This window comes from Myiozetetes cayanensis, unplaced genomic scaffold (assembly GCF_022539395.1).
Source record: "Myiozetetes cayanensis isolate MyiCay16 unplaced genomic scaffold, myiCay2020 scf2-11, whole genome shotgun sequence".
NCBI lineage: Eukaryota > Metazoa > Chordata > Aves > Passeriformes > Tyrannidae > Myiozetetes > Myiozetetes cayanensis.
The window spans coordinates 62,315,860-62,343,164 of NW_026087411.1; the positions used below are offsets into that span (position 1 = coordinate 62,315,860).

The window sequence follows — 27,305 nt, forward strand, 5'->3', positions numbered from 1 at the left end:
TACTGAGAATGTAAACATAAACCATGTCCCTATGATTTCTATCCTAGAGAATGAAGCATCCACAATTGCTACCAACCACACAGCAAAGTATGCAGGTAAGGTTCCTGAAACCTTATTCTTCTTAGCCTATTTTTTTTTTTAATGTACGTGCCTGTCTCTAGTTCTCCTCTAATAACCACTGAGTTCTGTATTAGATTTAAAAGAGTTGGAGGTCTTTTAAAACAAATTTCATGAAAACAGTCAGCTAGTAAAGAAGATTTAAAGTAATGTCACAGACAGAGGGGATGCTAAATGATCTCATCCTTATGTGAGGTACCAGAGAAACCAAACAAGGAAAAAGGACCATTCACAAAATCTGTTTTACAATAACAGGAAAAAAAATTACTTCTGGATACCACAGCATCCATTCCTCGAAAGCCCACCTTCTATGAGTTTCATACAGCACCCTGCCCAGGAGGAGTTCAGCATAGCCTCAGGAAGAGCTATGGCATTAACTCGATTCAAGGAAGTCAGCCAACCACAAGACACAAAACCATAGGAAATTGAGCTATCAACATTCTCCTACTCGTTAGGAGGAAAACTTGATAGTTTTTCAGTCTCTAAGGAGAACAGGAACTTGCAGCAAAATTCACAACAAAGCATATAAGAATTGGTGATGATTGTAGTAGCCAAACAGCTTCTATTGCTAAGCACTGCTGACCCCAAAATATTCTCCCACCTTCTACTCTGTGCAGGAAGCACAGCTTCCTCTCAACTTTCCCTGTAGGGTCCCTTCAACCAGGCAGCCTGGGAAATACACCAATACACCTTAGAGATATCGGTTATAAATGCAGCGAGTACAGAAGCACAGGAGAATACAAGAGCTCAGTGGGATTGCTGATGTGTCTTGAATTAACCACATGAGCAATTCTTTAAGAATCAAGTAACATGGTAGGATCCTACTGAGTGTGTTTAATCTATTTACATGTTTTGTTAAACATACTTAATCTAACTATTTATGAAAACACAAAAAGGGATGAGTTGATTCAGCTAAATGGTTAGAATTAAGTCCTAGAGTCAAAGTATTTTTCTACACAACACAAGCAGGCCAGATTTAGGTATCTAAAAGTCAGAATTTTAAGATAATACTGTATGTCCATTCAATTCCAAAAATTATGTACTTTATCAAGGAAAAAAGAAATCTGCAGTTTAGCAATGTGGACATTCATCCATGTGCATGAACAGACATTCAGTTTATACATACAGTTTCTGGAGTTGAGAAGGTGACACAGCTTTTCTTTTCAGTTTCGTGCTTCTTCCTTTGGGGGTAGAAGGAACTTAACTGATTTCCAGTAAACCTGGAATTAAATATATCTACACAGTATATAACTCTATGGATAAACATATATCTAGTCATAGTCATAATGTATTTACAGCTGTATAAGTAATCTGTAACTTCTCACAGGAACTAAAATACAGAATGGCATTTTGATCAGATGCTCAAGCCAAATATTTCATGCAGCACTGGAATATGATAGATTTTACAGTGCATCTCAAGTTCCATTCACTGATCTCCATGTTTTCCTTTAAATTAGCTATCTTAAATCATAGTATTCACATGGTCATTAGCTGCTTATTAAAATAATATTGTTGGGAAGTTGCGAATCTGGTCAGGTAACATTTCAAGGCTCTTTTCCCAGTGGCTTACTGAAAGTATGGGGAAGCTATAAAATTAATTTAAATCATTCTTTCTGCTAACTTACATGATCAGGGAAAATATTTATTACTTATTAACTAAAATACAGGGAGACTAAAATTTCAAAGTGAAACATTTCCCAATGGCTAAATAAGTTTTCCACAAGAAGCAACACATACGTGCCTGGTCAGAACCATTACTGCCAAATTACCAACTGTTTTTATGTGCAAGGAGCTAAAACAGTTTTACCTGCACACAATCTAGGTTTTCTAAGTCTAAATTTGTAAACACCAGAAGAACCTACTCCGTCAGGATTCCACCTGATATTAAGTTTAATGACTTCACTGCACTGAGACTCACAGTATTTTTAGAACTGCAAGATATCTGATACTCCCCAGACCAATATATAAGGAAGCTTTAATCCTGCTAAATGAAAGTTCTGCATAGTCAAAGGCATTGCTAAAGCAGCAACAGTAAACAGAGCTGTTACAATTAGGACATCATATTTGAAATGGAACACCACAGAGATCAGCATCTACCAGCTCAAAGTTGGACTATAACTGCATCAGTACGAACTCGCCCTCTGCTAGTTAGCCACTGCAAGCTACACATCTCATCAGCTCAGGCATGCTGATAACATAACATACTGCTCTGGAGCCTTGAGTCAGGACTGCTGCCTTAGATCACAGGTATACCTATTGCTCAGAATTTGTGGGTATCTCTGCACTGTGCTACACTGCAAAGCCAGCAGAACATTCCTAGCAGTCACTGGTTTCTCCGTCTACTTGCCTTCTCGCATACTTTAGTCCCAGACTGAGGGAAGTTCTGTGACTCCCTGATGATGATGGAGCCAGCCTTTAAGGGTAGGTGACCACAGAACAGCCTAGCATCCCACAGCACACTTGAAGGGATGTCCTATAAGTCCACCTACAAGTACTGCTCTTGTACAGTCCCAAAATCCTGATTGGGCGTAGAAGAGAACTACAGAATATCCTGAGCTGGAAGGGACCCATAAGGGTTATTGAAGTCCAACTCCTGGCCCTGCACAGGACAACCCCAAGAGTCACCGTGTTTCTGAGAGGACTGTCCAAGCACTTTGTGAACTCTGACAGCCTCCGTGCTGAAACCACTTCCCTGGGGAGCCTGTTTCAGTGCCCCACCACTCTCTGGGTAAAGAACCTTTTTCTAATATCCAGCCTAAACCTCCCCTGGCACAGCTTCAGGCCATTCCCTCAGGTTCTGTCACTGGTTACCACAGAGAAGAGATCAGTGCCTGCCCCTCCACTTCCCCTCAGGAGGAAGTTGTAGACTGCAGTGAGGTCTCCTCTCAGTCTCAGTGGAGACTGAGATATTTTCCTCTTGTCCCCAGCTATGTAACCTGACCACACACAGGTACTTAGTCTGGGAAAGACAGTTTTTTTGCCTAAAGACGTATAGGTATTAGTTAGGAGCCAGGAAGATTTGGTCACTCTCAGAGGGGAGTTGCACAAGTAGCAGAGTCATTTCTAAGATCAACATAAAATCTTTGGTAACAGAAGAAAGAAAAAAAGAATTAAAAAACTGAATGGTCAGAGTAGGGCTCCAAATGCACCTCCTTTTCATGACTAGTATATGAGTGCTTTCTCACTAAGGATTTGCATTCAAGTTGCATTCCCTGCTCCTCTTACCCACTTACCCAGAAATGCTGACAATCATCCCTTTTTTCTAGTTGTGGTCATAACTGCAAAAACTGAAATTGTGATGGTTATTAAATTGTTCAGATGCAGAGCTGCTATTATTTCAGCTGCTATTATTTCCCGGTCAGGGACACTCCCTGGGCCAGATGGAGCTCGTTAGCCCTTAAAAGGGAACCCATCTACGTCCTAAGGACCTCGCTGCCACCGTCCAAGCTCGCTTGGCCCCGGCAGATGAACCTTAGGATTAAAGGGTGGGCTCAGTTCCGTGCACACTGTGTCTCATCTAAAAAATCCAATGCATAGGCTGGAAGGTGTAAAGACCTTCCCCGGATCTTCGCTCGCGAAGACTGGCCATTACATTATTATTTCAGAATTATACAAATACCCAGGTGTGGAATGGAGAATTAACTTTCCACCTGTTTAGAACAGTAATTTAGGCATTGGGTGGGTGAATAGCTTCTGCTTTACCTCACAGTATAGGTGTTGCAAGCTTCCCTGAATGAATTAGGAGCTTCATCCAAAAGACTACCAGCCATTTACAAGAACTCACTGCATTGGTGATGTCCTGGTATCTCTTATGTCCTTTACTAACAACATGGTACTTCAGGCATTGACTTCCACATACTCATATGAAGCACAGATTTTCCAGGTTTCATTCCAGCAGGCCACTAGCAGGTAAGGCAGGAGGATAGAGCCCACACACCATCATTTACCAATATCTATTTTCTTCTCCTACTATTTCTTATGCAGATGAAGTTAACTCTGTTTCTCCTGAATTTAATTTCAAGTGGTTTTGCCTGGTGCCCAGCAATTCTATTGCACTGAAAAATTCACACAAGAGGCACCAATGGAGCAGAAGCTGTCTTAGAACCTACTCCTTGAACTTCCCCTCCCTCATTCTCCATGGTCAGCTGAGGAGTCCTCATTACTTATCCCCGTCTCTCTACTTCTTCCATTCAGTTAAGCTCAATCCAGAAGCTCAATCAACACTTAGCTCTGGGATGTGCTGTCACAGGATTCTGCCCAGGGATAGATGCAAGATTCAGTCCACCTCCCTCATTATGTCTTCCAGACAGCCCCTCTTCTTGTGGTGTAGGATTGCTGGAGACTAGACTGCACATCCCTGCGGTCTCATACAACCTCATATTCCTACAACAAGTTACACTAAGAATATACTCATGTGTAACACATTTATCCTTCACAAACAGGCAAACTAGTGATTCTCTGGACATTCGTTACTTCAAAATACAAAAAAAAAAGACAAGCCCCCATAAAGTCTGGGAAAGCATATGGTAGGTTTAAATCAGTGCAAATAGCTGTTTGGCTTTTATGTTAAAGAAAGTTTTAATACTTACTGTCACATATAATTAGATAAAATATCCATGAAACATTAGAAGTATGGGATTATCAGTAATTAGGAACTGCAAGGCATACAGAAGGATCCAAGTTGAAACAATTGAGCAGGCAAGCCTTTCTATTATGATATTTATACAGAAAAAAGTAGGAGGATAGCCAGTGGAACACATTAAATGTGTTCTTCTGCAAGATTCATACGACAAGATAATACAACAACCATACATGGAGTTATAGTATGCTGAAACAATTCATGAGCATTTTTGAGTTTCCTCCCAAAGTTCATGGCAGCTGTGGCAAAGACTAGTGACCCAAATTCTGCAGTCTGCCATGAAATCTGATTTAATGCAAGAAACTGTTTCAGCATTGATCAATACCTGTGCATATGTTTGCCAGCAGAATTGTAGAGATGACAAATTAATAAGCCATTTAGAATCTAGAGGATATGCAACTATTTCACAAAATTTAAAATAACCAGACAATACAACAATAAAATCCAAGACAGATTTTTAGACTTACTCGGGTATCTAAACATTGATTAGGTAAAGATGTTTTAATTAGTGCTTTTTATGTATTTTCTCTGCATTAATCTTAGGCCCATGTTATAGATTATTATTTATCAGACTAATTCTTGTGTATTGACTGTTTAAAAAAAAAAACACAACAGAAAACCCAACGAAAAAAAAAAGCTCACCCTGTAGGCAGTGACGTCTATTGAATGAACCATAATGGCAGCAAATATAAAGTTAAGAACATCCATTTTCCTTTGTGTACATTTTCTGACATTCATTTCAAAGACATATATAGATGATCCTTTATTCTAATGAAATACTTAGGAATTTCTGCTTTTTACTTCCCTTTTACTGCTCTATTTATTGGTTTCCCAACTAAATAAAAATAGCATGCCTACCTTGTTATCTGGCATTCATATCAAATAGTGAGGAAAAAACCTCCTAATTATATAACCCTTCTAGTAAGCAAAACGACTTGTTACAGCCTCTTTTGCCATATTATTAGAGTTTCTTCTTTAAAATTGGAAAGCTCTTGTTTACAAAGTTAAATTGCAATTAAGTCTTCAAAGGGATGAAATGATAAGTAGAACAAAGGAACTGTCCAGACACTGCATTAGTGTCTTTGATCTTCTTTATAATGTAGCCTTAATGCCAGATATAGAGATTAAGGGGGGAGAAGGGGGACCAGAAGCAAGTACTAAATAACTAAATTGATCAGAAAAAACTATCAGAAGTTACAAGGATTCCCACTACAAAGTTATTATGAGAAGATCCAAATAGGAAAATATGTTTTCGTTCAATTCACCTAGAAAACAAACTAGTGGAGGAAGATCTTCCCTTCTGTGTCTGGTTCTATCTGTGGACAAGTCTGAACTGCTTGAGCCCAGCAATTATCATACAGTCTGCCTTTTCCCTAAAGGACTTATATTCTAAGGAAAGTTGGTTGATTGGAAAACAAACTCAGAGGCTGGATTCACCCTGGTTCAGAGACGCAAGAATTCAAGACACCCAGGTCACGTAGATTAAAAATGTAAACATTAAAGAAAACTGTAGATTCTACTTTTTGCAACCATGAGGGCTCAGTCTTTTTTCTCTGAGTAAGCTCCTTGGAAGAGAGAGATGGGTGGGCAAGTGTCTTCATTTCCTCTCTCCAAGGGGCTCTGGGTTTGAGGTGGTATCAAGGAGAGGGAAGGAGCACAGCTCTAGGATGTAGTCGAAAATCTCAGAATAAGTGCTCCCAGTCATCCTGGAGCAGCTTATTACAGACTTGACTCAGGCTTTCCCTTCCATCTCTTAACCCCAGCAAAACCAAGCAATAATAAATCCATCCATACCTGTGATATAGGTTGGCAGGTTTCCAAACAAAGGAATGCTTTTATTTGAAGCTCCTGGATAAACAGCCAGTTGTACTGTGCTGATTCTTTTCTCCATTTTAGTATAATAAGAAGAAATTAATCATACCTTGAGGATGTCTCTACGTCATTTTTTCCCCCAGAAACCATTGACACAGCTGCGAATCTATGCCAGTGAAGAGACACAATCTACACACAAATAACTGGCAGAGAACAGACTTGACAGCTTGACCGATGCTCAGGAAGCCACACACATTGGTAAGGAGAAGTGCAATGGAAAAAAATGAGAATAGCAATAATAGTAAAAAAAACACATATCACTTACTTCAACCTAAGACTGAAACCTGAGAACTGATCTTCCCAACAAAATAATTATCTGAAATGTCCCAAAATGCAAGGGATGATCTTGTGCATTTTATCCACTAGCAAGCTCTCTTTGTTTAAAATAATAATTCTGCCTGCCTGGGCAAGACAAGGGCGACATTTTCAAGCTGTAGCTATGGAAAAACAAAGCACTTGTTGTGAAATGTAACAGTTTAAAGACAGCAGAAGACTCTTTCTATTATGTTAAGCTGAAAGTAATGACAGCATTGCACCACCTTCTGTGCTTTCTACTGATCATTCTGCACAACTTTCCTGTGATGTCAATGGGAAGAAAAAGATGCCACAAGTGGAAGGATTATCATCTTTTTCCTTTCTTTAGGCAGAAGAGGGAAGAAAAAAAAAGAAACAAGATAAAGTCATGATGTAATAATAGGGAATGAGAAAGTGCAGGGCACAAAGTCACTTATTCCCTACAAATAAGGTACTCTAGAAACTGTAACAGACTGCATAAAACAAATGAAGGAATAAAACATATATAATCAGACTAGAGAAAAAGCAAAGTAGGGGAATATAAGAACTATGATATGGGAATGTTGGCAGTCAGAGGTGGAAGTCATCAGTCACATTTCTTAAATCCACCCTTTCATACTAAAAATACATGAAGGTACATTTTTTTAATCTCAGAATAGACAGACACCTGGGGTCCCATCCTCAGCTGGTAGAAGTGACTGAAATCCCATCAACTGTATAATTAAGCTCACGCTTCATGTCATGCTCATCAATTCACACTCATCTACTTCACTGAATCAAAATCACTGCAACTTAAAAGTAGGATTTAATAACCTTTCTCTTCTAAGAATGGATCAGTTTACTGTACTTTCCTAAGCCAAGTGCAAAAGAATATAATTATATAGCAATCTAGCTACAGTATAATTAAGCTCACAAGCCTTCTCAATTAACAATGTATCTGTACTGCAAGAAGATGATAAAATTATATTTTTAATTAAAAATAAATTGTTCACGTAGTTATAATTTGTATCCTTTAGATCTCAAAACACATAACTAACAATATCTTTACAAGTCTAATTTAAAAATGAGCAAAATCTTAAAGCAGGTTGCTTGCTTGCCCCACACCCCAATTCAGCAATGTCCACACCTAAGGCAGATGTGTCACTTTTGGTCCTGTAAACATACTAGGGAAAATACACAAAAACAATTATAACTGGATACATGACAGATTCTCTTCAGGCTCAGACTCATTACTCCCATGGCTTTAATATAGATCAAATGTCTTGGCATAGTTACATATACTAAAGTACACATTTAGAAATGCTGAGAGAGAAGGGAAAAATTATCTTTCCCCTATGTCTGCTCAATCTCTCACACTGGGAGAGTAAAGATCACAGTTTTAAAGGACCAGGACCACTTTTTTGCATACTGTTTGGCACAAAATGTCCATTTCTGTGACTAAGCTTTGTAGGCAGCATAATTATAAACTAACAACAGTAAATCATAGAATGCTCTAGGTTGGAAAGGACCTTAAAGATCACCTAGTTCCACTGCCCCTGCCATAGGTAGGGACACAATCACAGAATACCCTGAGTTGGAAGGGACCCACAAGGATCATCATGTCCAACCCTTAGTCTTGCACAGGACCATCTCCAAGAATCACACCATGTGCCCAAGAATATCATCCAAACGTTTTCTGAACTCTGTCAGGCTTGGTGCTGTGACCACTTCCCTGGGGAGCCTGTTCCAGTGCCCAACCAACGTCTGGGTAAAGAACCTTTTTCTAATATCCAACCTAAACCTCCTCTGACACAACTTCAGGCCATTCCCTCCAGTTCTGTCACTGGTCACCACAGAGAAGGGATCAGTGCCTCCCCCTCCTCTTCCCCTCACAAGGAAGTTGAAGACTGCAATGAGGTCTCCCTCAGTCTCCTCTTCTCAGGCTTGAACACACCAAGTGCCCTCAGCCACTCCTCATACAGCTTCCCCTCAAGGCCCTTCACCATCTTCGTTGCCCTCCTTTGGACACTCTATAAGAGCTTAATATCTTTCTTTTATTGAGATGCCCAAAACTGCACACAATATTCAAGGTGAGGCCACACCAGTGCAGAGTAGAGCGGGACAATGCCCTCCCTTGACCGGCTGGTGATGCTTTGCCTGATGCCCCCTGGACATGGTTGGCCCTCCTGGCTGCCAGGGCACTGCTGACTCATGTTCAACTTGCTGTCAACCAGGATCCCCCGGTCTCTTTCCGTGGCACTGCTTTCCAGACACCTTTCATTAGACTCAGTTGCCCAAAGTCCCATCCAACCTGGCCTTGAACACTTCCTGGGATGGGGCATCCACAACTTCTCTGGCCTAGTTCCAGTATCTCACCACTTTCACTGTAAAGAATTTCTTTCTAGTATCTTATTTAAACTTAGCCTCTTTGAGTTTAAGGCCATTACCCCTTAGCCTTACCTTAAGGCCATTACCACTACATGCCCTGGTAAATATTCTCTCTTCAGCTCTCTTATAGGTCCCCTTTAGGTACTGGAAGGTGCTCTTAGGTCTCCCTGGAACCTTCTCTTCTCCAGGCTGAATAACCCCAACTTTGTCAATCTGTCATCATAGAGAAGGTGCTCCAGATCTCTCATTATCTCCGTGGTCCTCCAAGTCCTTCTTAAGTTGGGGGCCCTAGAGCTGAAATCACTCACTAAGTTGGAAGAAAGACACAGTTACTTTTCTCACTTTTCCTCTAATTTTTAATGTTTAATTACATAATAGCTCATGGCCACCAAGAAGAGGCAGTGAATCAACACACGCCTCACAGCAGACCTGTCTAGTGTGTCACATCCCCTCCCTTCCTCCTCCTGCTGTCCCATTTTTTAAGCACCACCTGCTTCACCCCTTAATCACTTCATAATTAAAGACCAGCTACTTTGCACCACTGCACTTTTGCCTTCCTAATGGGGGTCATCTCACAGTGTAGACTTCCTCTAGTCTTCCCTAAATAAACTTGATGTATTCTTGGATGCATCTCTCTCCAGCACAATTGTATTCCTATTTAAAACCAATAAACATAAAGCTTATTTATATGAAAATTATTTGAAAACAATCCAATTTAACAGACACAATGGCCATATACTCTGTTGCACAGGCTCTATATTCAACATAAAATAAATTTTTATTTTTTAAAGTAAATACTACAAATATATTGAAAACCAGCTTACTGGCATGGCACCTCAATTCCTGCAAATGCACTGCCTTATGTCCAGGCAGTCTTGCTCTGATAAAGCTGGAACTTGGAGTTAGTGTGACACTAATTCTCTCCACACAGGCCACACAAAACACTCCTCAATCAGAACAGCACCATCTATCCGGGCCTGCCCAACTCCAAGTGTCATTTGTTTTTATCACAAGTTTTTTTGCCAGAGTCCTGAGCTGTGAAGTGAAGCACTTATTATTCTTCTCCTAATGTTAAGCTTCATGTTAAGACCTTTGGAGTTTTTTGCATCATTGACTTTTTGGCTTTGCCAACTCAGTGTTTTGAAGAATGCCATTACAAGGAAATGCGTTTGCTTAGTGAGGCTGTGAGTGGGGGCATCTGCGGTTTAGGGCCCTAAGTATCTGTGAATTTCCCATAGAAACAGGCTTTCCTTCTGCCGGGCAGGGTCTGAAGACAGAGGCATGCCCCATGCAGCCAGCCCAAGTGACACAGACGACCATACTGCAGGAACGGAGGCTATTCATCAGAGCAGGAGACAGAGACTGGCACTTCCAGACACACCATACAGTCTCAATATTTGAGGTTCTTGAATCATCCTCAAATACCAACAGAAAATGGCAGCTGCCACAGGCAGATTTTATGTTGTTTTTTTTTTTCTTGAAGATCACTGGGAAGATGAGCCCTGAACCAAACAGGGTCAGCTTCTCTGACAGCTGCTTTGGGCACAGGTAATGGCAGGCCAATGGGTAAAAGAGGGAAGGGGTTCAGCTAAGCACAAGGCATGAGTTGCTACACCCCTGAGGTTGCATGAGACCACACTCAGTGGCAAGAATATAACTCAAACCTTTAACCTATCTTTACAGATCACTGAGTGTGAAATCATGCCTGTTTTAACTTCAGTACCTTAGGTCTAGAAGGAGAGCACAAGATAGTTCTTCTCTTATTTTCCCTCTTCTGCTACCTTAAGAAAGAAGATTTTTCTGAGAAACCTGTTGCAGGATGGTACATAAAAACCCATACTTTTCTGAAATAAACCAGTATTCCAGTGCTTGCACCTCTGCTAATAACTTCTATTCACATCTTCACCCCTATTCAACCTAATTGTTAGAACTTACTCTCTTCTTACCCTTCCCTGTCCTTAATTCCCATGTGCAGTGATTAATATGACCAGAATACTGCTGCTCCCTATGTTCACGCTCCATATTTCTGTGCAGAACTGGACACAACTGAGAAGCCTTCTAATTCTGGATCTAGCTGTGAACCTGGTTCCCATCTTCGAACCTCTCCCAAATGGGTACAAGCTATTATCATTACATACTCTAATTTCTTGTGCTTCCTGCAAGCTTCATCAACATTGTTCACTATCTATGCTTCTCTATTTTTTGAAGCAATTTAAAACCAAGAGAACACATATTTTTTCTCTATCTATAATGTCTGACTTCCAGTTTCCTGACAATATCTGTTATTTAGGTCTGCAAAGACCCTATGTAAGTCTTCAAGCCTGCACTGTGATTCAGTTTATATGAATGATATTATTCAGCAGCCTTTTTTTTTTTTTTTTCCAATCAGTAAGGCTATTCCAGTAACTGTTCTTTCTTCGCTGTCATCTTTTCTTTGCTATCAAAGCTTCTGCACTACATGACTGAAGGATTTACTCTTGCAAGACCACAGGGCTTCACTGGTTCTTCATATGCACATAACAGTGCAGAGCTGGCTAGATAGTTTAATTACATGACAAACATCGTTCTCCCTGATTATGACTTTGATTCCTTCCTCCCACAACAATAAGTTAATAGCTGCCATCTACCTAAAATACTTTGAGTAGAAGATAATCTTCTGTTCTTGGCATAATTGCCCCTCTGACTCTGTAATGTACATACATTTTATTGTCTCTAAGAAAAATCTGGATGTGTTTAAATACAACTATCTCAGATCACTATTTAATGAAAATTTAGCATGCACCAGCCCAGCAGAAAAGAATCTGAGGCTTTCAGAAGTTATTCTAACTAGACATATTCACACCACATCCTTCTCTAAAAATATGTCAGCATTTCTCAGTGTGACCTATTTGTGATCTACTCAGTGCAGTTAAGAACATTTTAATTAAAGTGAGAAACATAGAAAGAGGAATTCGTTAAGCACCTAAAATGCCTGAGCCAACATCAGCTTGACAAGTTACTACTAAATCCACCTAAAGCACAATGAAAACAGTTATTCCAAAGAAGCTATGCAAAAGTATTTTAAAACCCTAAGGTTATGAGAAATCGTTCCATAACCACAAACCTACACCACCTCAGTCCCACCCGGGTGACAAGTTCCTAGTGAGGAACCTGGTGAAAAAAGAACACACTGAACAAACAGGTGAACACAGAAAAAACCTAACTCTTTACTGAAGAAGCAAACATGGAAAGCATCAGCTCCCTTCAGCTCCCATTTATAAATATGTACAGAATATAAATCATAAAACCTTTTAAACTCGTACCATACCTAGTTTTAAATTATGCTTTCCATACTTTACTTACAATTTATAACGTATCAACTTAATAATTATTAGGCAATTATTATAGACAACTTTGAAGTGTGGCAAAGGTACTAAAGAGAGATAACATGCATTTAGATCTATAGAGGAAGGTGTTTCACAAACTAAAGTAAAACTCAGACAGAAATCAACTGTATAAATAGAAAGAAAAAAAAAAAACAAACAGAAAGAAAGGTTCAAAACAGAGGGAGAAACAGCTTGGGCAGGATCCGGTCCTAACAGATTCATTGAACAAACAAAAGTAGCTCTTTCAACAGAAAAGCACACAGAAATAAACTGTGCTGCCAGCTACATAAACATTTTTTACTGGGAAAACCAACACTGTATTTGGAGGCACTTCATGCTTGCATGAATATCAAAAGTGTTTTCATAGTGTAACTTTATATCTCTCTCTGCCTAAAGCAGCACTAGAGCCGTAGTTCCGGTGTTACACAAAATGCTAAACTTTTGAGTTTGAGAAATAAGTTGTAAGATAATAGAATTTAAAGTACTTTTAACAACAAAAATATTAAAAGTCTACATTTTGTCTTTAGAACAGCAAAGCTGAAAAGTGACTGCTTTCCATTACACATTTTAAGTAGTTTCATTACATTAAAACACTTTACTGACTAGGTTCTTGGCGGACAGCAAGGATAACTGTAGGCTAAAGTAAATGGTAACAGGAAAACTTTACAAAAAACAAACCAGAGAAGACCAACAAAAAACCCCCCAAAGTAAGCATTTTTCCTGACAGGCCTCCTTGCTTTAGAAGGAACTCACTGCTCAAGGCATAGCTTTGCCTTCCATTTCTGGAAAGGACACAAAGCATCAGACCTCCCTCTGGTTTTATACCCTCTTCCTACTTCTCTGAACATCCTGGATTCTCCTTCAGTGATTAGAAATGTAAAGAAGTAAAAATTACCTAAGAAATGAATCCCTGACTACACAGTTCCTAAGCATCTAAAAGCTCATTAGTTGGACAACAGACTAAATGAGAGAAGCTATTGTATCTGGCCATGGGATACACATATAACCATGATTTTCCTTACTTCTGGAAGCCTGTCTTTATAAAGTTTGCTGCCGTATTATTCTTATTTGGTTGCTGTAAAAGCCTGGGATTTTAGCTACAAGCATGTCAACTTTCAGTAACCAGCTTACATAAGAAAACTTCATGACATGCAAGGTGAAGAAAATACAGAAATTCCTAATATTTTACGCAACTCTTTGCAGTGTGAACTTTCCTGTCTGCTTAGGGATCTAATAGTGGATCCTTCACTTCATCATACCATTAAGCCTATGCCACTAATGTAAACACAACACCTTTTTACTGGAATAAGTGTCAAGTAATCAAAAAGTTCAAGAAATCTTACACAGAAGTAATTAACAAGGACAGCATTTTAGAAGCCCTGTTTATTTTCCAGAGATTTGAAAGCCTACAAGCACAGAAAAGGTAAAATATGCCAAGTAGGAGAGGAAAACTGGAAGACAGTGTAAGACCTTTATCATCATGGTAAGATGGCACTTGAGGCAGTATCACTTCATACACGCTGCATTCTTGCACTTGTTTTGCACTTTCAGATAAGAACATTTGCAACAAGATCCTCACTGCTACCCTTCTATTTCTTTGTACAAAGTGAAAGAAAGAGGGAGTAAGAGGCAGCACAAGAGAAAGGGAGATCTACTGCTAAAGTACAATACAAACACTTCCTAAATGTGTCTTTTACAATTACTCACCTGCAACTCTTAACCACACAATGGATGCAGAAGTGTGATGATGATAGCCTAATTAGATATTATGATTTTGATCCAGGGAACTCAAATGTGGCTAAGCAACATTACCTTTGTCCTAGAGAATCAAACAAATCAACTAGTATGTCCAGGGTTTTGGAGAAGGTCAGTGTGACATCTGGTAGTAGAATTCACATTTGTCAGTCCCCTCTCACCATTTCTCATACCTGATGGGTTTAGAAAATGCAGCAGCCAAAAGGCACAGTTTAGAGAGCAATGATATGACTAGAGCATACTAGATATATAAAATTTGGCACTGTAACTGTGCATTTCTATGAGATATAAATAAAATCAGATAAAACTACCCTGCCCAGATCTCATATTTATCAACTACCCCAAGAGGTATTTTCTAATTAGAAAGAAAGATTTAATTTAACCCTTCAAACAAGTTCTGAATCAAAGGCAGACTATGGTCTTTCTAAACCCAAATTCCAGGATTACACTAAAATACTAAATGATACATAAATTTCTAAATATGGCCACACAGAACATCCTTCAACCCCTCTGCAATCTCCTGCCAAGCTTGTGCCACATCCTTCAGGCAGCACGTGGCCTAAGCAAAGCATCTCAAAAGTTCCACGCATTTCTGTACTGTACTAGTCAGCAAGGCACATCAGGACAGCATCAGGAAACTCATCTTTCCACTACTGCACTTTACAACACTGACAGCAGACTCAGATTATTATACTTGTGCTGCCTCACAGTAGGACTCATATCAGCAGTCCTGTGAAAATAAGGAGATACAGGAGAAAAAATAGAGCAAGAATTTAAAAACATGTTTTAGGGTTTGATGTGTTTGTTTTAACATGTTCTGCATTTTATATCTTCACGGTTAGAAAACTGGCAAAGTTACAAAGCCTCATAAGATTGCTCCTAGATTTTAGAGAAGGTATATCTTTCATATATTTTTTTCAAATCCCACCAGTGTTCTATTCTCAGTTCTCAGGTGTAGCATGAAACCACTCAAATTTTCTCAGCCTCAGCAAACTGAATTTTATCCTGTGACAAGTGCCATAAAGCTGAAAGTAGTACAGGTCCAAAGGGTAAAAAAGAAGCATTTACTTACTTAAAATCTGATATACACCAAATAACTTGTTCCACTCGTGTATTTTCCCTCTTTGTAGTATAAAAAGCAGGAAAGGGCAATTATTTTGAGCTTTGTGCGCTTTTGTTAAATATTTAAGAATCCTATTAAATATTACAACCCTACCTTTTTCACTTGACCTCTTCTTCATGTGGTCTTATTAACACAGCGGCTGAAACTCCCATCATGCAGTGAAATAAGCAGGTTATCACTAGCTGGTTCAGTTACACCAATATCCTCCTGACCTTCTGTGAAGTCCTGCCTTCCACAGTGGGGCCATGGTGAGCTCTGGAAGGCAGTATGGAGACAGCACAAATCCCTCCATAACTAGAGTGAATCCTAATGCCTCAAGTAGCATGGGCAGCCAGGCACTTTTTTTCTCATAAAATAATTACACTAAATCAGCTCCAAACAGTCAGTGCCCCTTAGTAAAGCCACCAACCTCAAACACAAGGCTGGGGAAGATGTTGCCCTCTCCAGCACAACACAACACAACACTGCTTTGGTGTGATGGCTACAGCACTGCTGCTGCTGCAGTAACATCACTGTGTGTTCCTTATTCCCACCTTCCCACTGTGTGGCTGACCCTCTATCCAGATTCCTATCTCTATTAGTAACCATATGAGTAGCTAGCAAGGAGAAAGGAGGAGAGAGAAGGCTGACAAAGATGCCAATACCATTTTGCCATTTGTACACCATTTCACACAAGACCTCCCTCAGCACTGCGCTCTGTAACCTCACATGCCAGAGGCAGCTGGCTTGAGGATCAGGAAGGAGCGTGTCAGCTGCACACAGCAGAGGGAAGAAGCGAGGTGCCAAAGGCCTCGAGGAGGAGTCATCTGTCATCTGAACTAACCACAGCTCTCACTGCAATACCCAACAGGTGTGTGCACAGCCACAGCAAGCTGCTATGGTTACAGTGCACAACCAGCTGAGGATGCAGAACATCTGTCAGGAACAGCTGTAAGAAGAACTGCTACGACAGGGAGATCCCTCGAAAACCTTTTTGGAGGCCTGAAGTGCAAGAAGTTGGTTGAGCTACCTGGGTAGGTAAAAGGGAGCAGAAAGCCGCACACCAAAGCTTTGTCAGAGTAAGAACCAAGAAAGGACACAACAGAGAAAGAAAGTACGATTGTATCTGGATACATAAAGAAAGGGAGAATAACTGCAAAAGGAGAGAGATGTTTTATGAGCAAAGCTCCAGCGTTAAAAAGTCACATAGATTAAGATATCCATTGTACTGTCATTATTACAGGACATCCACAGTTTTAAACTAGAAAGCAGAACTATGCAGGATAGTCTGTTAATCTGGACCTGGAGTAGACCAAGTATGATGAGAGGCAAATACACAGTTCTGATTTTCCTCTCTTTCAGAGAGAAACTCTGTTCTTCAGACTTCCAGCTTTTCACATAAAAAATTACTCACAGCCATTTGAAGGAAAAAAAAATATGCTCTTATGGAATTTTTAGCACCTAGCACACATATAGCTGGTGTGTTCCTGGACCAGCTAGCTCTAGGACCATTAAGAAGAAAAAGCAATCAAGGAGAAGAGCACCCAGAGACTTAAAGATGCATTGTCTGTTAAGTGAAATTTATTATTTTTATTATACATATGAATTTGCTTACATGGAACATCTGGTTATTTTTTAGAAAATAATTTTAACATTAACAACAATTACTCTGTCTGGTTGACTGTCTCATCTAATTCATTCACATGAATGCTGCAAGACATATTCAATATGCTTAAGGACAACAGTAATTCTGTTTCAATCCATGAAATCTCTCTACTACTTGAAAGTAAATATCAAAGCACTTAACTTTCATAGTCTTTGGGGCATGGACAGGTATTATGTTATGCCTTGAACCACACAGAAACTCCTGATGTTCAGCTGTGACCTCTACCCAGTATCTTGATACAGTTACACATAATACTTTTCTCCACAGTTGCATTAAGATTTATAAGGTTGACTCATGCTGCTATGTAAAAATGCTGACAGAAATTACTTCCCTGCTCTGAAGAAATGTACATTTTATACTTGCATGTGTGGGTTTTCTTGAACATGAAATTGTTCTACTCAGGCATAGCCTTCCTTAAGGACAATACAAAATGGCACAAACAATACATTTATGTAGAAAAGTCCTTCTGAAGAAAATCTTTAAACTGTTAAACATGAGAAATTCAACAGCGCTTTTAAATGCATAGCTTTTACTTTGTCTTTTCAGTTGGAATGCAATCTCCCAGCAGAGCACAATGGATCAAACCATTCAGGATTCATTTCTCTGCAGGCATCTGAAAGTTTTTTAGAGGCAATTTATAAACTCATTCAAACATATACATGTTTCTCCTGCTGCTTAAGCAGATATTTGAAGTGGAACTTTTTCCCAAGCAAATTGCTACTGTTTTGTTAGTAAACTCCTATAACTATGCTCTGCAAATTGCACAGTGGGTTTGAAAAATTCAGATTTCTGGCCAGTGCTTAGATGTACTTCATTGAATTTGACAGCATCAGACACATGCAGGTTAAATTCTTTCTGCCAGCAAGGCTCCATAACTGCAGTAGCATGCACTGACTTAAGTCTAGATGGAAAGTGGGTATTTTGGAACAAAGGTTTGCTGGCATGCAAGTATCTAGCACAAAAATCTTAGCTTGTACTGCTTGTTTATCAAAGCAATATTTTTTTGTTTTAGTAATGGAAGACTCTTCTGAGAAACTGTAGAAATAAAACACACAAGTGAGAAACAGAAGAAAAAAGTGACTTAAAAATTAAGTATAGGTAAGATGAAGCAATTCAAAACACTTTTATATTCATGCAGAAGGACAACTTATTCAAGACCTGTGGAAGTAACAGAGTTGCTGACCCAAATATACACTAGTAAAGCACATTTATTGACCTGAATTTTAACTAAGAACCTATTTACTCAACTTGCTAGTCAGAGAAGGTAAAAAAATAAAATCACATCTACATATACCACTATCTAGCTAATTAGAATATGATACTGTTTTCCATCACTTCCACAAAACAAGAAATGATCAAATTCTTTATCCTATGAAATTAATGTTTAAAGAACAGGAGTACCCTTCATAGTAGCTGTACAGATGTATTTAGAAATTTAGTTTAAATTCTTATATTCTATAATCTTAATACTGATTTTTAAAAACCCTGTGAACTGAGCCACAGATTTGAAGCCAAGCAGCTTCAGCCATGTATCCATTAGGACAGCACATACACCACACTTGCTGGAAACACTTTCTCCTTCACAAGCATCATGAACTCAAATTTCCCACTGTATTCCTTTATGTACAACCCTATTTGCAGCCAAGAGTTGTCTCTCAAGTGTATTTGTTTAAGGGAGTTTTAACTATCCTGGAAGCCTATTTTTTCAGTTAGTTTCAATGAGCATATGTCTCCCTCTTATTTCATTTCCCTGTTTCATAGATGACATAAAATGTTTCCTAAACACTCTGCTTTTGAAGAAATATTTGTACTATCTGCTTAGTACTGGTGACTTACAGACATGTGTGGCAAAAGCACGAGGTTCTTTAGAAAACAGAAGCAAGATTATAAAGGTGACCAAGACCTGTGTATGCTAAATACCTTAGGTTGACCCAAACATCATTTATAGCTCGCATAAAAAGTTTGTTCTTTGGAGGTCAATTACCTTTACCCAGAGTGTAAAGTCATGTCTGTATGTTAGTCCTAACTGTTGCAGTAGGAAATGTTCACCTTAAACCAATGAATGCTGTGTTTGCAAAGCTTCAGAAATACTTCAGCAGATCCAATTTTAAGCAGCTCTCGGTCCCAGGGTCCCTGCTGCTGGAGGCGCGCCCGCACGCCGAGAGCATCCCAGGACGAGGACGGCGATGCTGCTCGAGCTCGTACCGTCCCGACCGGCCCCGGGAGGCATCGGCTGGAGCCTGACCGGGAGATAGCTTCCCAAGGAGGGTCGGCCAGCCGGGGAGGACACACAAAACTACCTCAAACAACCTGCGAAGCCCCCAAACCCTTAAGGGACTAACTTAATCCAGAGTTGTCTGCCAGCCACCTGGCCGTGAAATGCCTAAAGCCAGCAGGAGGAGAAAGCGGCTGCCACCCTCGCAACCATAAGGAAAGCCAGGGGAAGCCCGGGTCGGGATGGAGGACGGGATGGAGGACGCGCCCGTGCCGGGCCGTGCTGCGCTCCCCGGCCGAGCCCGGGGCCGCCCCCACGGCTGCGGTGACGGGAGCCTCCCAAGGTACCGCTCCCGGGGAGCGCTCACCGCGCTCCTGTCGGCGCCCGGTGCCCCGGCCGCGCCTTCCCTCGGGCTCTCCCTGCCGCTGGGCACCCCCGCCCCGAACTCCCGGTGCCCCCGTGCGGGATCGGCCCTTCCCGAGCGGGGAGCGGCAGCTTCCCGAGGGGAAAGGTCCGGGACCCCCGCGCCGCCCCGTGGGGGGGGGGGGCTCCGTCCAGACGAGACTCACCTCGTGCCTGCGGCTCCATGGCAGAGCGAGGGGCGCCGCCGCCCCGCTCACCCCCGGCTCGGGCGGCGCTGACAGCCGCGCCCGGGCCGCGATGCCGCCCCAGCCCCCGCCCCCGCCACACGACCGGGCCGGGCGGCGCCACCTCCCGGCCAGGCGCGGGCACTGCCAGCGCCGCTCACCTGCGGGCCCCGCGCTCATCCCGTGCCATCCCCAGGACAAGCCTCGTCCCGGCGTCCCTCTCCCGCAGCCCAGCCCCTCGTCCCCGGCCAGCACCAGGTTTCCTCAGGTGCACAGCTGTTGTTCGCCATCTGCCCCGCGTAACGCCACGCAGGTCGCGGCTGCCCCGGCTGCGGGAAGGCACTTGGGACTTCTCCAGAGGGGGAGCAAGGAGCCCCAGGGCACCGGCAGGATACCCTCCCCACCTGAGCAATCAGGAGTGCCTGGTGTCACAGAGGCACTAGTCAGGTGCCTGAAGTGAATGAGTATTTGGCTTACCTGAGCACCTGTGGATGACAAGTACTACTACCTTCTATGGTAGAAGCATGGGAATACATCCAAAGGAATACTGACAGTGCCTATACTGTCACATATATTTAGCAGTTTAAGTAAAAATTAATTTCCACACCCCCAGCACATTGGTCTGTATCCTACTATTCACTGGAAGCTGGAGTGCCAGTACATGGTTCACACTGCAGTGCAAATTTACTCCACGTTTTGCTCATGCCAACATAACTTCCACACTCTGTTATCAGTCCACATTAACTTCACTTGTGGAAAGGTCCAGAATACTTGTTTTAGCAATGCTGCATTCACCATGGCTGACGGTCCATGCATTTATCAGTCAAACACCGTATGTAATTTGAATATATGACACTAATGAATGCATCCAGGACATACTAAGAACACATAGCTTCTCATGGCCTGTAATACTAAAAATAACAAAGCAAGAGAGTAAATGCAGATGAAGGAAGTATTGGACATTTTTTTTAGAAATTACGCGAACAGATAACACTGTAATTGAAGAAAACAAATCAAAAAGAAAATAATTATGCAGTTTGGTTAAAGAAAACAAGAACATTTATAGCTAGAAAATAATTTTTTTTTCCTTAAAACATTGTAGAGCATAGCAAAGCATCAAATCTATTTATTTCTCTTTTATTGCTTTTATAAAAAATTCAAAAATCAAGGCCAAGGCAACTTTAATTTGTATACACCTAATGAGGTTTTGCTTTAATATGCACACAATGGTGGGTTTGAATTTGAATTACTGTAAGGCATGAATTATCATTATTTTTTCCTAGGCAAGCCTCTGTTCATTGTGATTTGACATCTCCTTGAGTTGGAATTTACCTCTTACAAAAGCAGAACAGAGGTTGTCAGAAGAATGAATTCCTGTCCTTGTGTCATTTCAAATGCAGAGACATCCTACTCGTAAAAGATTTGAGCTCAGAAATGCTATCAACTTCTACATGAAAAAAACAAACTCAAGTCCAGACACAAATGCATGAAACAGCTGAGAAATTTCTCTCAACACGTGAAACTAACAATATAATTAGAAAACAAACATTTCTGAAAATATGTGTAAGGTTTTTTAAAGCAGCCTAAGCAGTTCTTATGAAGCATAATGAAAACTGAGCACTCAATTTACTTACAGGGCTATAACGATATTAACAACTCTGTTTATGTAGAAGCAGATCTTACAGCATGTGCTGTTCAAATTACTGAACAACAGAAGATTTCACCAGATGATTAGATGATGAATTTGATTTATTATTTACATTTAGATATATTACTTCTTTTTCCACACCAGAAATGCTCTGTACTGTAAAGAAAATCCAAGCACTTCAGCAGGTAAATCAAAGCAGGTAAAATTCATGCATTTTATCTAACGAGTATAGGCAAACAACAATACTAATTCTACACTTAAGAGAACGATAAATAGGGGAACAAACCTATAAGCCTTTGGAGTCCGACATTAGCATATCATGGCATGTTACACAGGAAAATAAAAGAGTCATTTACAATATTCTGTAACATGCAGCTGGGAAATCAGCATTTTAAAGGTGAATCTGATTAGAAAATTAATATCCCATTGAAATTATGTCATTTAATTGTAAAACAGCTGATTAGTTTTCTACCTACAGTTCCGCAGGATGCATTTTCATATTGTTCCACATATATCACTGATTTGGTGAGATTCTCATAGAATTTGCCTTCTAAGAGATTTTGTTTCACTTTTCTGTCTGAAGAGACTGACATAATTCAGACTTTGTTTTCTGTCTTGGAAGGGCTCAATCAAGTTGGAGGAGCTTAGTTGTTGCCTGAGAAAGGTCATTGTCTCTCCCATCATGCTGAAATTAGGAACAGTTGGGTTTTGTTTGGTTTTTAAGAAGCCAGACAGAATAAAACAAAAGCCAAATTATTTTATTTTTGAAATACTTATGTATTACTGCACACTTCAGATTACACCATTTTCACAGTACAACAGTAAAAGGCATCAAATAAATGTATTACGTTTATGGCATTGCACTGACTGGTTTTTGTCCTCCAATAAAAGAACAACAACATTCAATCTCGTGTCAGATTTCAATGGATGTCTCTCTGCTTGTAGGGAGTAACCACGTGCATTTCGAAGGCAGGAGTTAAAGCAGGATTCTGCATGTTGCCAAGTATCCTAAACTCTTACTAAATTTCTGTGGAAAATAATGGGGAAAAACTGTGCTGAATAATTCACATAAGTGCAAACAGTCTCTATTTCACGGTACCTGTTTCACAAGAACTGCAAAATACAGTGGAAGTTGTTGGTCCTTCAGGCTGAATGATTGTTTGGCAGGATGAACTGTGGCATATACATACACACACTTTGTAAGAAAAATGGCAGGGTGCAGTGAGTACGACATTCTAGCTGTGATATCAAGTTAGACCCCCAGTAATGGGCAGATTAAAGCTGTCTAGTAATATGCCATGGATGGAAAGGCCAAGGATGTGCTGTGTATCTTCTGTGCCATTACGAGGTTGGAAAACTACACTGTCACGTGTTCAGACCAGACGCCACAATTTATTTCCTTCTATCCAGATGTCATTGAGTTCTTTGCTAAATGCTCAATTCTCAGCATATTGTGGGTTCCAATACTTCAAAGAAATATTGAGAATTAAAATAGAATATGCTCAATCTTCTTTCAGAATTTTTTTCCTTAGCCTTTAGTAAGTTCTTTTGATTTTCATCTCTTACTCTATGTATACTTAACGTTTAAGACAATATTGCAATTTAAAAATGCAAAGTGTGAAATGTCAGTGTTACTACAGCATACAACAGTGAGAAGATGCATTGCAAGTTTTACAGACAGAGAATTCAGTTTAGTCTGCAGTTTTGTACAGTGGGGTTCTGGCTCCATGGGTCAAAAGGTACTAGAACAATATGAAAAAGATACTGGGAATAGTAAAAAAAAAAAAAAAAAGTAAATTGAGCTGAATTATGCAAATACACTATTAGAGAACAATATTACACGCACTAGACCTTACTTCTTAACAATGCATTTAACTCCATTTTCCACTGGTGCTGGAGTGAGAGGAAATGTGTGTCTGCCTAAAGCATCCCATAAGGTCATGAAGGTGAACTCTAATGAGGACTCTACCACGTTCCTTGGGAGATTGTTGCAGTGGTTAATTACTCTCGTTGTAAAATGTGTCTTTCTTATATCAAGATGAAACCTCTCCTGAAACCTCTTCTGAAACCTCTCTCCTCTCCCTCCTTTGGTAAAACCTCAGTAAGAAAATCATGTGTAGCAGAAGCCAGCAGGGCTGTGGCTGCAAGACATAGTGGAAATAAGAAGCATGACATTAATTTTATCACATAGATATGTCTACGATGGGAGAATTTTTACTTTACTCATGTATCTGATCCATAAGATTATATTGACAGTTGACAGTTCTGCAAAATAGAATTTTGATACTGGTCTAGGAGACATTCCCAAGTTTTCTTACAGGATGTAAGGATGCATGAGATATACTAGGAACATGTAAAATTATATGGAAAACAATCTAATCATGTACTTATTTTACCTTCATATGAGTCATACCAGGCCTGCAGCAGAAGACAATTCTAAACAATAAAAAGGCCTGAAGAGGTTACTCTTTCGTGATTTAATCTGACTTTGAAATCTTACATTTACATTTTTATCAACAGATTTTCAGGATTGTTCTAATTGTTCTGAAACTTCTTTCCAAATTATCTTAATAGTCTGATGATAAAGTAGTTTCTTTTTTTTTTTTAACCATGAAATTTTTTTTTCTCCAGCTGTAGCTAACAGAATGTAAGAATGAATATACAAACATTGTGTGGGTTTTTTGAAGTAAGGTTTCAATGCTTAACTTTGTATGAAACATGCTTTGTGATGGAATCATGTGTAAAAAATATTTTATTATTATTAATATGAATTAAAAATGCCTGTTTTTTCTACAGCTCTCCTTTCTTAAAACATCCCAACATTCTTATAACTGGGATTAGCAGTATTAAACTTCAGTTATCCAGCATTGATTGCTATGTACCTAATCTCAAAGAATCTGAATCAAGATCGTTATTATTATAGTAGAGATGTCAGCATCCAATAAAGTTCTGTTTAGCCACTCCAAATAGTCTTTGAGAAGTATATAACATGACAGTATTATGACACTTATAACAACTCACAGAGAGCATTTAGAATATTATCGAGAAGTGAAAGAAATACTTTTTTCCCATTATTCAATGTATTTCTGACTGTCCTATTAATGGAAAGTGTCTCTTTCCTTCTCTCACTTTTTCCCAGTTTGTCTGGGATGAAAAGGGATAATGGGAGGTGAACAACAGAGGATAAGCAAATGGGAAGGCACATCAGATGGTTCACCACAATCCAATAAAACAGAGAGTTAGAGAATATGAAGGTTGGTTCAGACCAGAAATTATATATGAAGTGATTATATAGAAGTAAGTGAATTGTAGCCTTCATTTGTAACTTTGGTCAGGAAACTGGGAAATTTATCCTAATATATTGCTGAAATACTGAAGGGCAACACCAGAAACTTGAAATATTTTTGGGAAGAAAACCTAGGACTCACAAAAGCTAGCTGTCATTTTTGTCAGTAGGCACCAAAGTGCCTACAATCAATTAGAAAATAGAAGCTTGGGAATCTTCCAACACTGTGGAAAATTGTATTAAAAAATGTTTATATTGATATGAATGGAGAGTGAATGTGAACGCATGAGAGCAAAATATCAGCAGGAGAAGGGCTATAAAAGTGGTATGTGCTGCTGACCCCTATGTGTGTCAGATCTGAAATGGAGACAGGACTAAATGCTGGGGACTCACAGAGGTTGGACAAGATATAGAGATAAATCACACTCATTTCCTGAAGGGTGTGGTAAGACACATCAGCATGCTCCTAAGAATGCAGGAACTGTGGGCAGGTGCTCCAAACCTGATGCCCTACATCCCCCATATCCTTGCAAGTGATCCTGGAGAGGCTGCCTGGACTCATTGTCTTAGTGCCTGAATGCTTGGCAAACTGCTTACAAACATCCTGGGCTTTGTGGATATCACAGTGTGAATGTGTGTTGTCGTCATGCTTTTAAGACTTTCTAAAAGATAGATATATATACTGTGATAAGCAATTCAACATTCATTCGTATAATTTGTGAAATGAAATACTCTAATTGTCAAAAATAAAGGCTCATCTCTCATATTAAAATAAAAAAGAAACCCAGCATTTCTAGGCATGGGTTCATGCCATCTTGACACAGAGCTCTGAAGTCATTCAGATGAACTGCAACCGTGAGAGCTCAGAGTTGATTCCGTCATGGTATGTTTCAACACCAGATGGCATACTACTAAACTTAACTGCCTGAATGTTGGAAGGCAATTAAATACCTAAACATACATACATAGAACCATTTTAGGTGTCAAAAATATCTGACATACCCGCATGAGCTGGTATATATAACACAAGATCTGTGGGACATCTGTGAAGTGTCATATTGGGACAGACACGATACCCTGGGAATTCTAAAATACTACGAAACATTTAACTTTAAGCGCTTGAATTATTCAGTACAGAAAGCACTGAGTTACCTGCAGAGAAACATCCAGTGTCACTTCCTGGGGGAATCTGAGATGCCTTGATAGAGCAGAGAGGTGCATTGCAGCCCAGATGTGAGGCCTGCACTGCTCTGGAGCAGCAGCTCCAGGCCAGGCGAGACTTCTTGCTATATCTGAAGTGAAAAGGTAGACCCCATTTTTCAGAAAACTGCATCCTGCTTTGTGGAGCTAGTTGCGAGCTAAATGTCTGTAGATAGAGTCTCTGTTAGATTTACTTAATGCCATGTTGTATTTTCAGAACTGTTGCATGTTCACCAAGTCTGCCTGACATTGTGCATCCACCCCTGCTACAATAACCCAATGTCTTTCAAATAACATTCTTATCACTTTCTGTAAGCTATAAGTATCTTGGTTTGTAAGTCAGATGCCACTAGGCTATTTTTCAGATCAGCAACTGACCTTTTAGCAGTGGTTTTATACCCCTAAAGCTTTCCACCTCCCCAATAGCATAGTAAATAGCCTTCCTTCAGAATTAGCGCATGGACATGTCTACTAACACATTTGTTACAACACACATCAGAAATTGAACACTGGATTAAAACACAAAATTAATCATTTTAACTGATGCAGATGAAAACTTTGTACACAGACATTAACCTGATGAAAACGAAACACTACCAATCATCTTCATAGTCCATTGCTGGACTTGCTCCCTTATGTCCATGTTTGCCCAGAACTGGACCCAGAACTCCAAGCATGACCTCACCAGCACTGGACAGAGGGAATGATCAACCCCTTGGCCTGCTGGCCCCACTGTGCCTCGTGCAGCCCAGAGCACCTCTGGTAACTGGCCTCCAGCTGGGCTTTGTGCTGCTGATCACGGCTCTTTGTCGTTCAGTCAGTTTTCAATCCATCTCTCTGTCCATTCATCTTGCTATGTGCCAATCCTGTCGCACAATAAACTTTCAGGTTTTGGCAAATAAATGATATAAAATGCTATATTAAGAAGGTAAACCTGGTGAATCTATATTATGACAACTAAATTTTTAATGGGTCAAAATCAATCTCTGATACAGATAAAATAATCATGATAGATCCAATGTGATTTAGTTTTAACTCAACACAACTGATGCAATTTCTTCTGTCTTCATAGAATGTTTTCTTTATACTCAAGAGGTAAGAAGTTATCCTAAAAGCAAGGATAGAATTTATTTTTCACATGTAGCTCAGAAATGGATTTATTGGTTTAGAAAATATTCATCTATGTATATGT

The 27,305-nt window shown here is 40.0% G+C and overlaps 1 protein-coding gene across 2 annotated transcripts in view; it reads right to left on the reverse strand.

Moving 5' to 3' along the window:
* Positions 1-20,060, reverse strand: part of TPD52L1 (TPD52 like 1) — a 54,667-nt gene extending 34,607 nt beyond the window's left edge. For both annotated transcript variants that reach the window (XM_050315313.1, XM_050315312.1), the window contains exon 1: positions 19,962-20,060. In XM_050315313.1, coding sequence (XP_050171270.1) covers positions 19,962-19,980 — 19 coding nt within the window. In that variant the 5' untranslated portion in view covers positions 19,981-20,060. The remainder of the gene's footprint in view (positions 1-19,961) is intronic.
* Between the last annotated feature and the right edge of the window lie 7,245 nt (positions 20,061-27,305).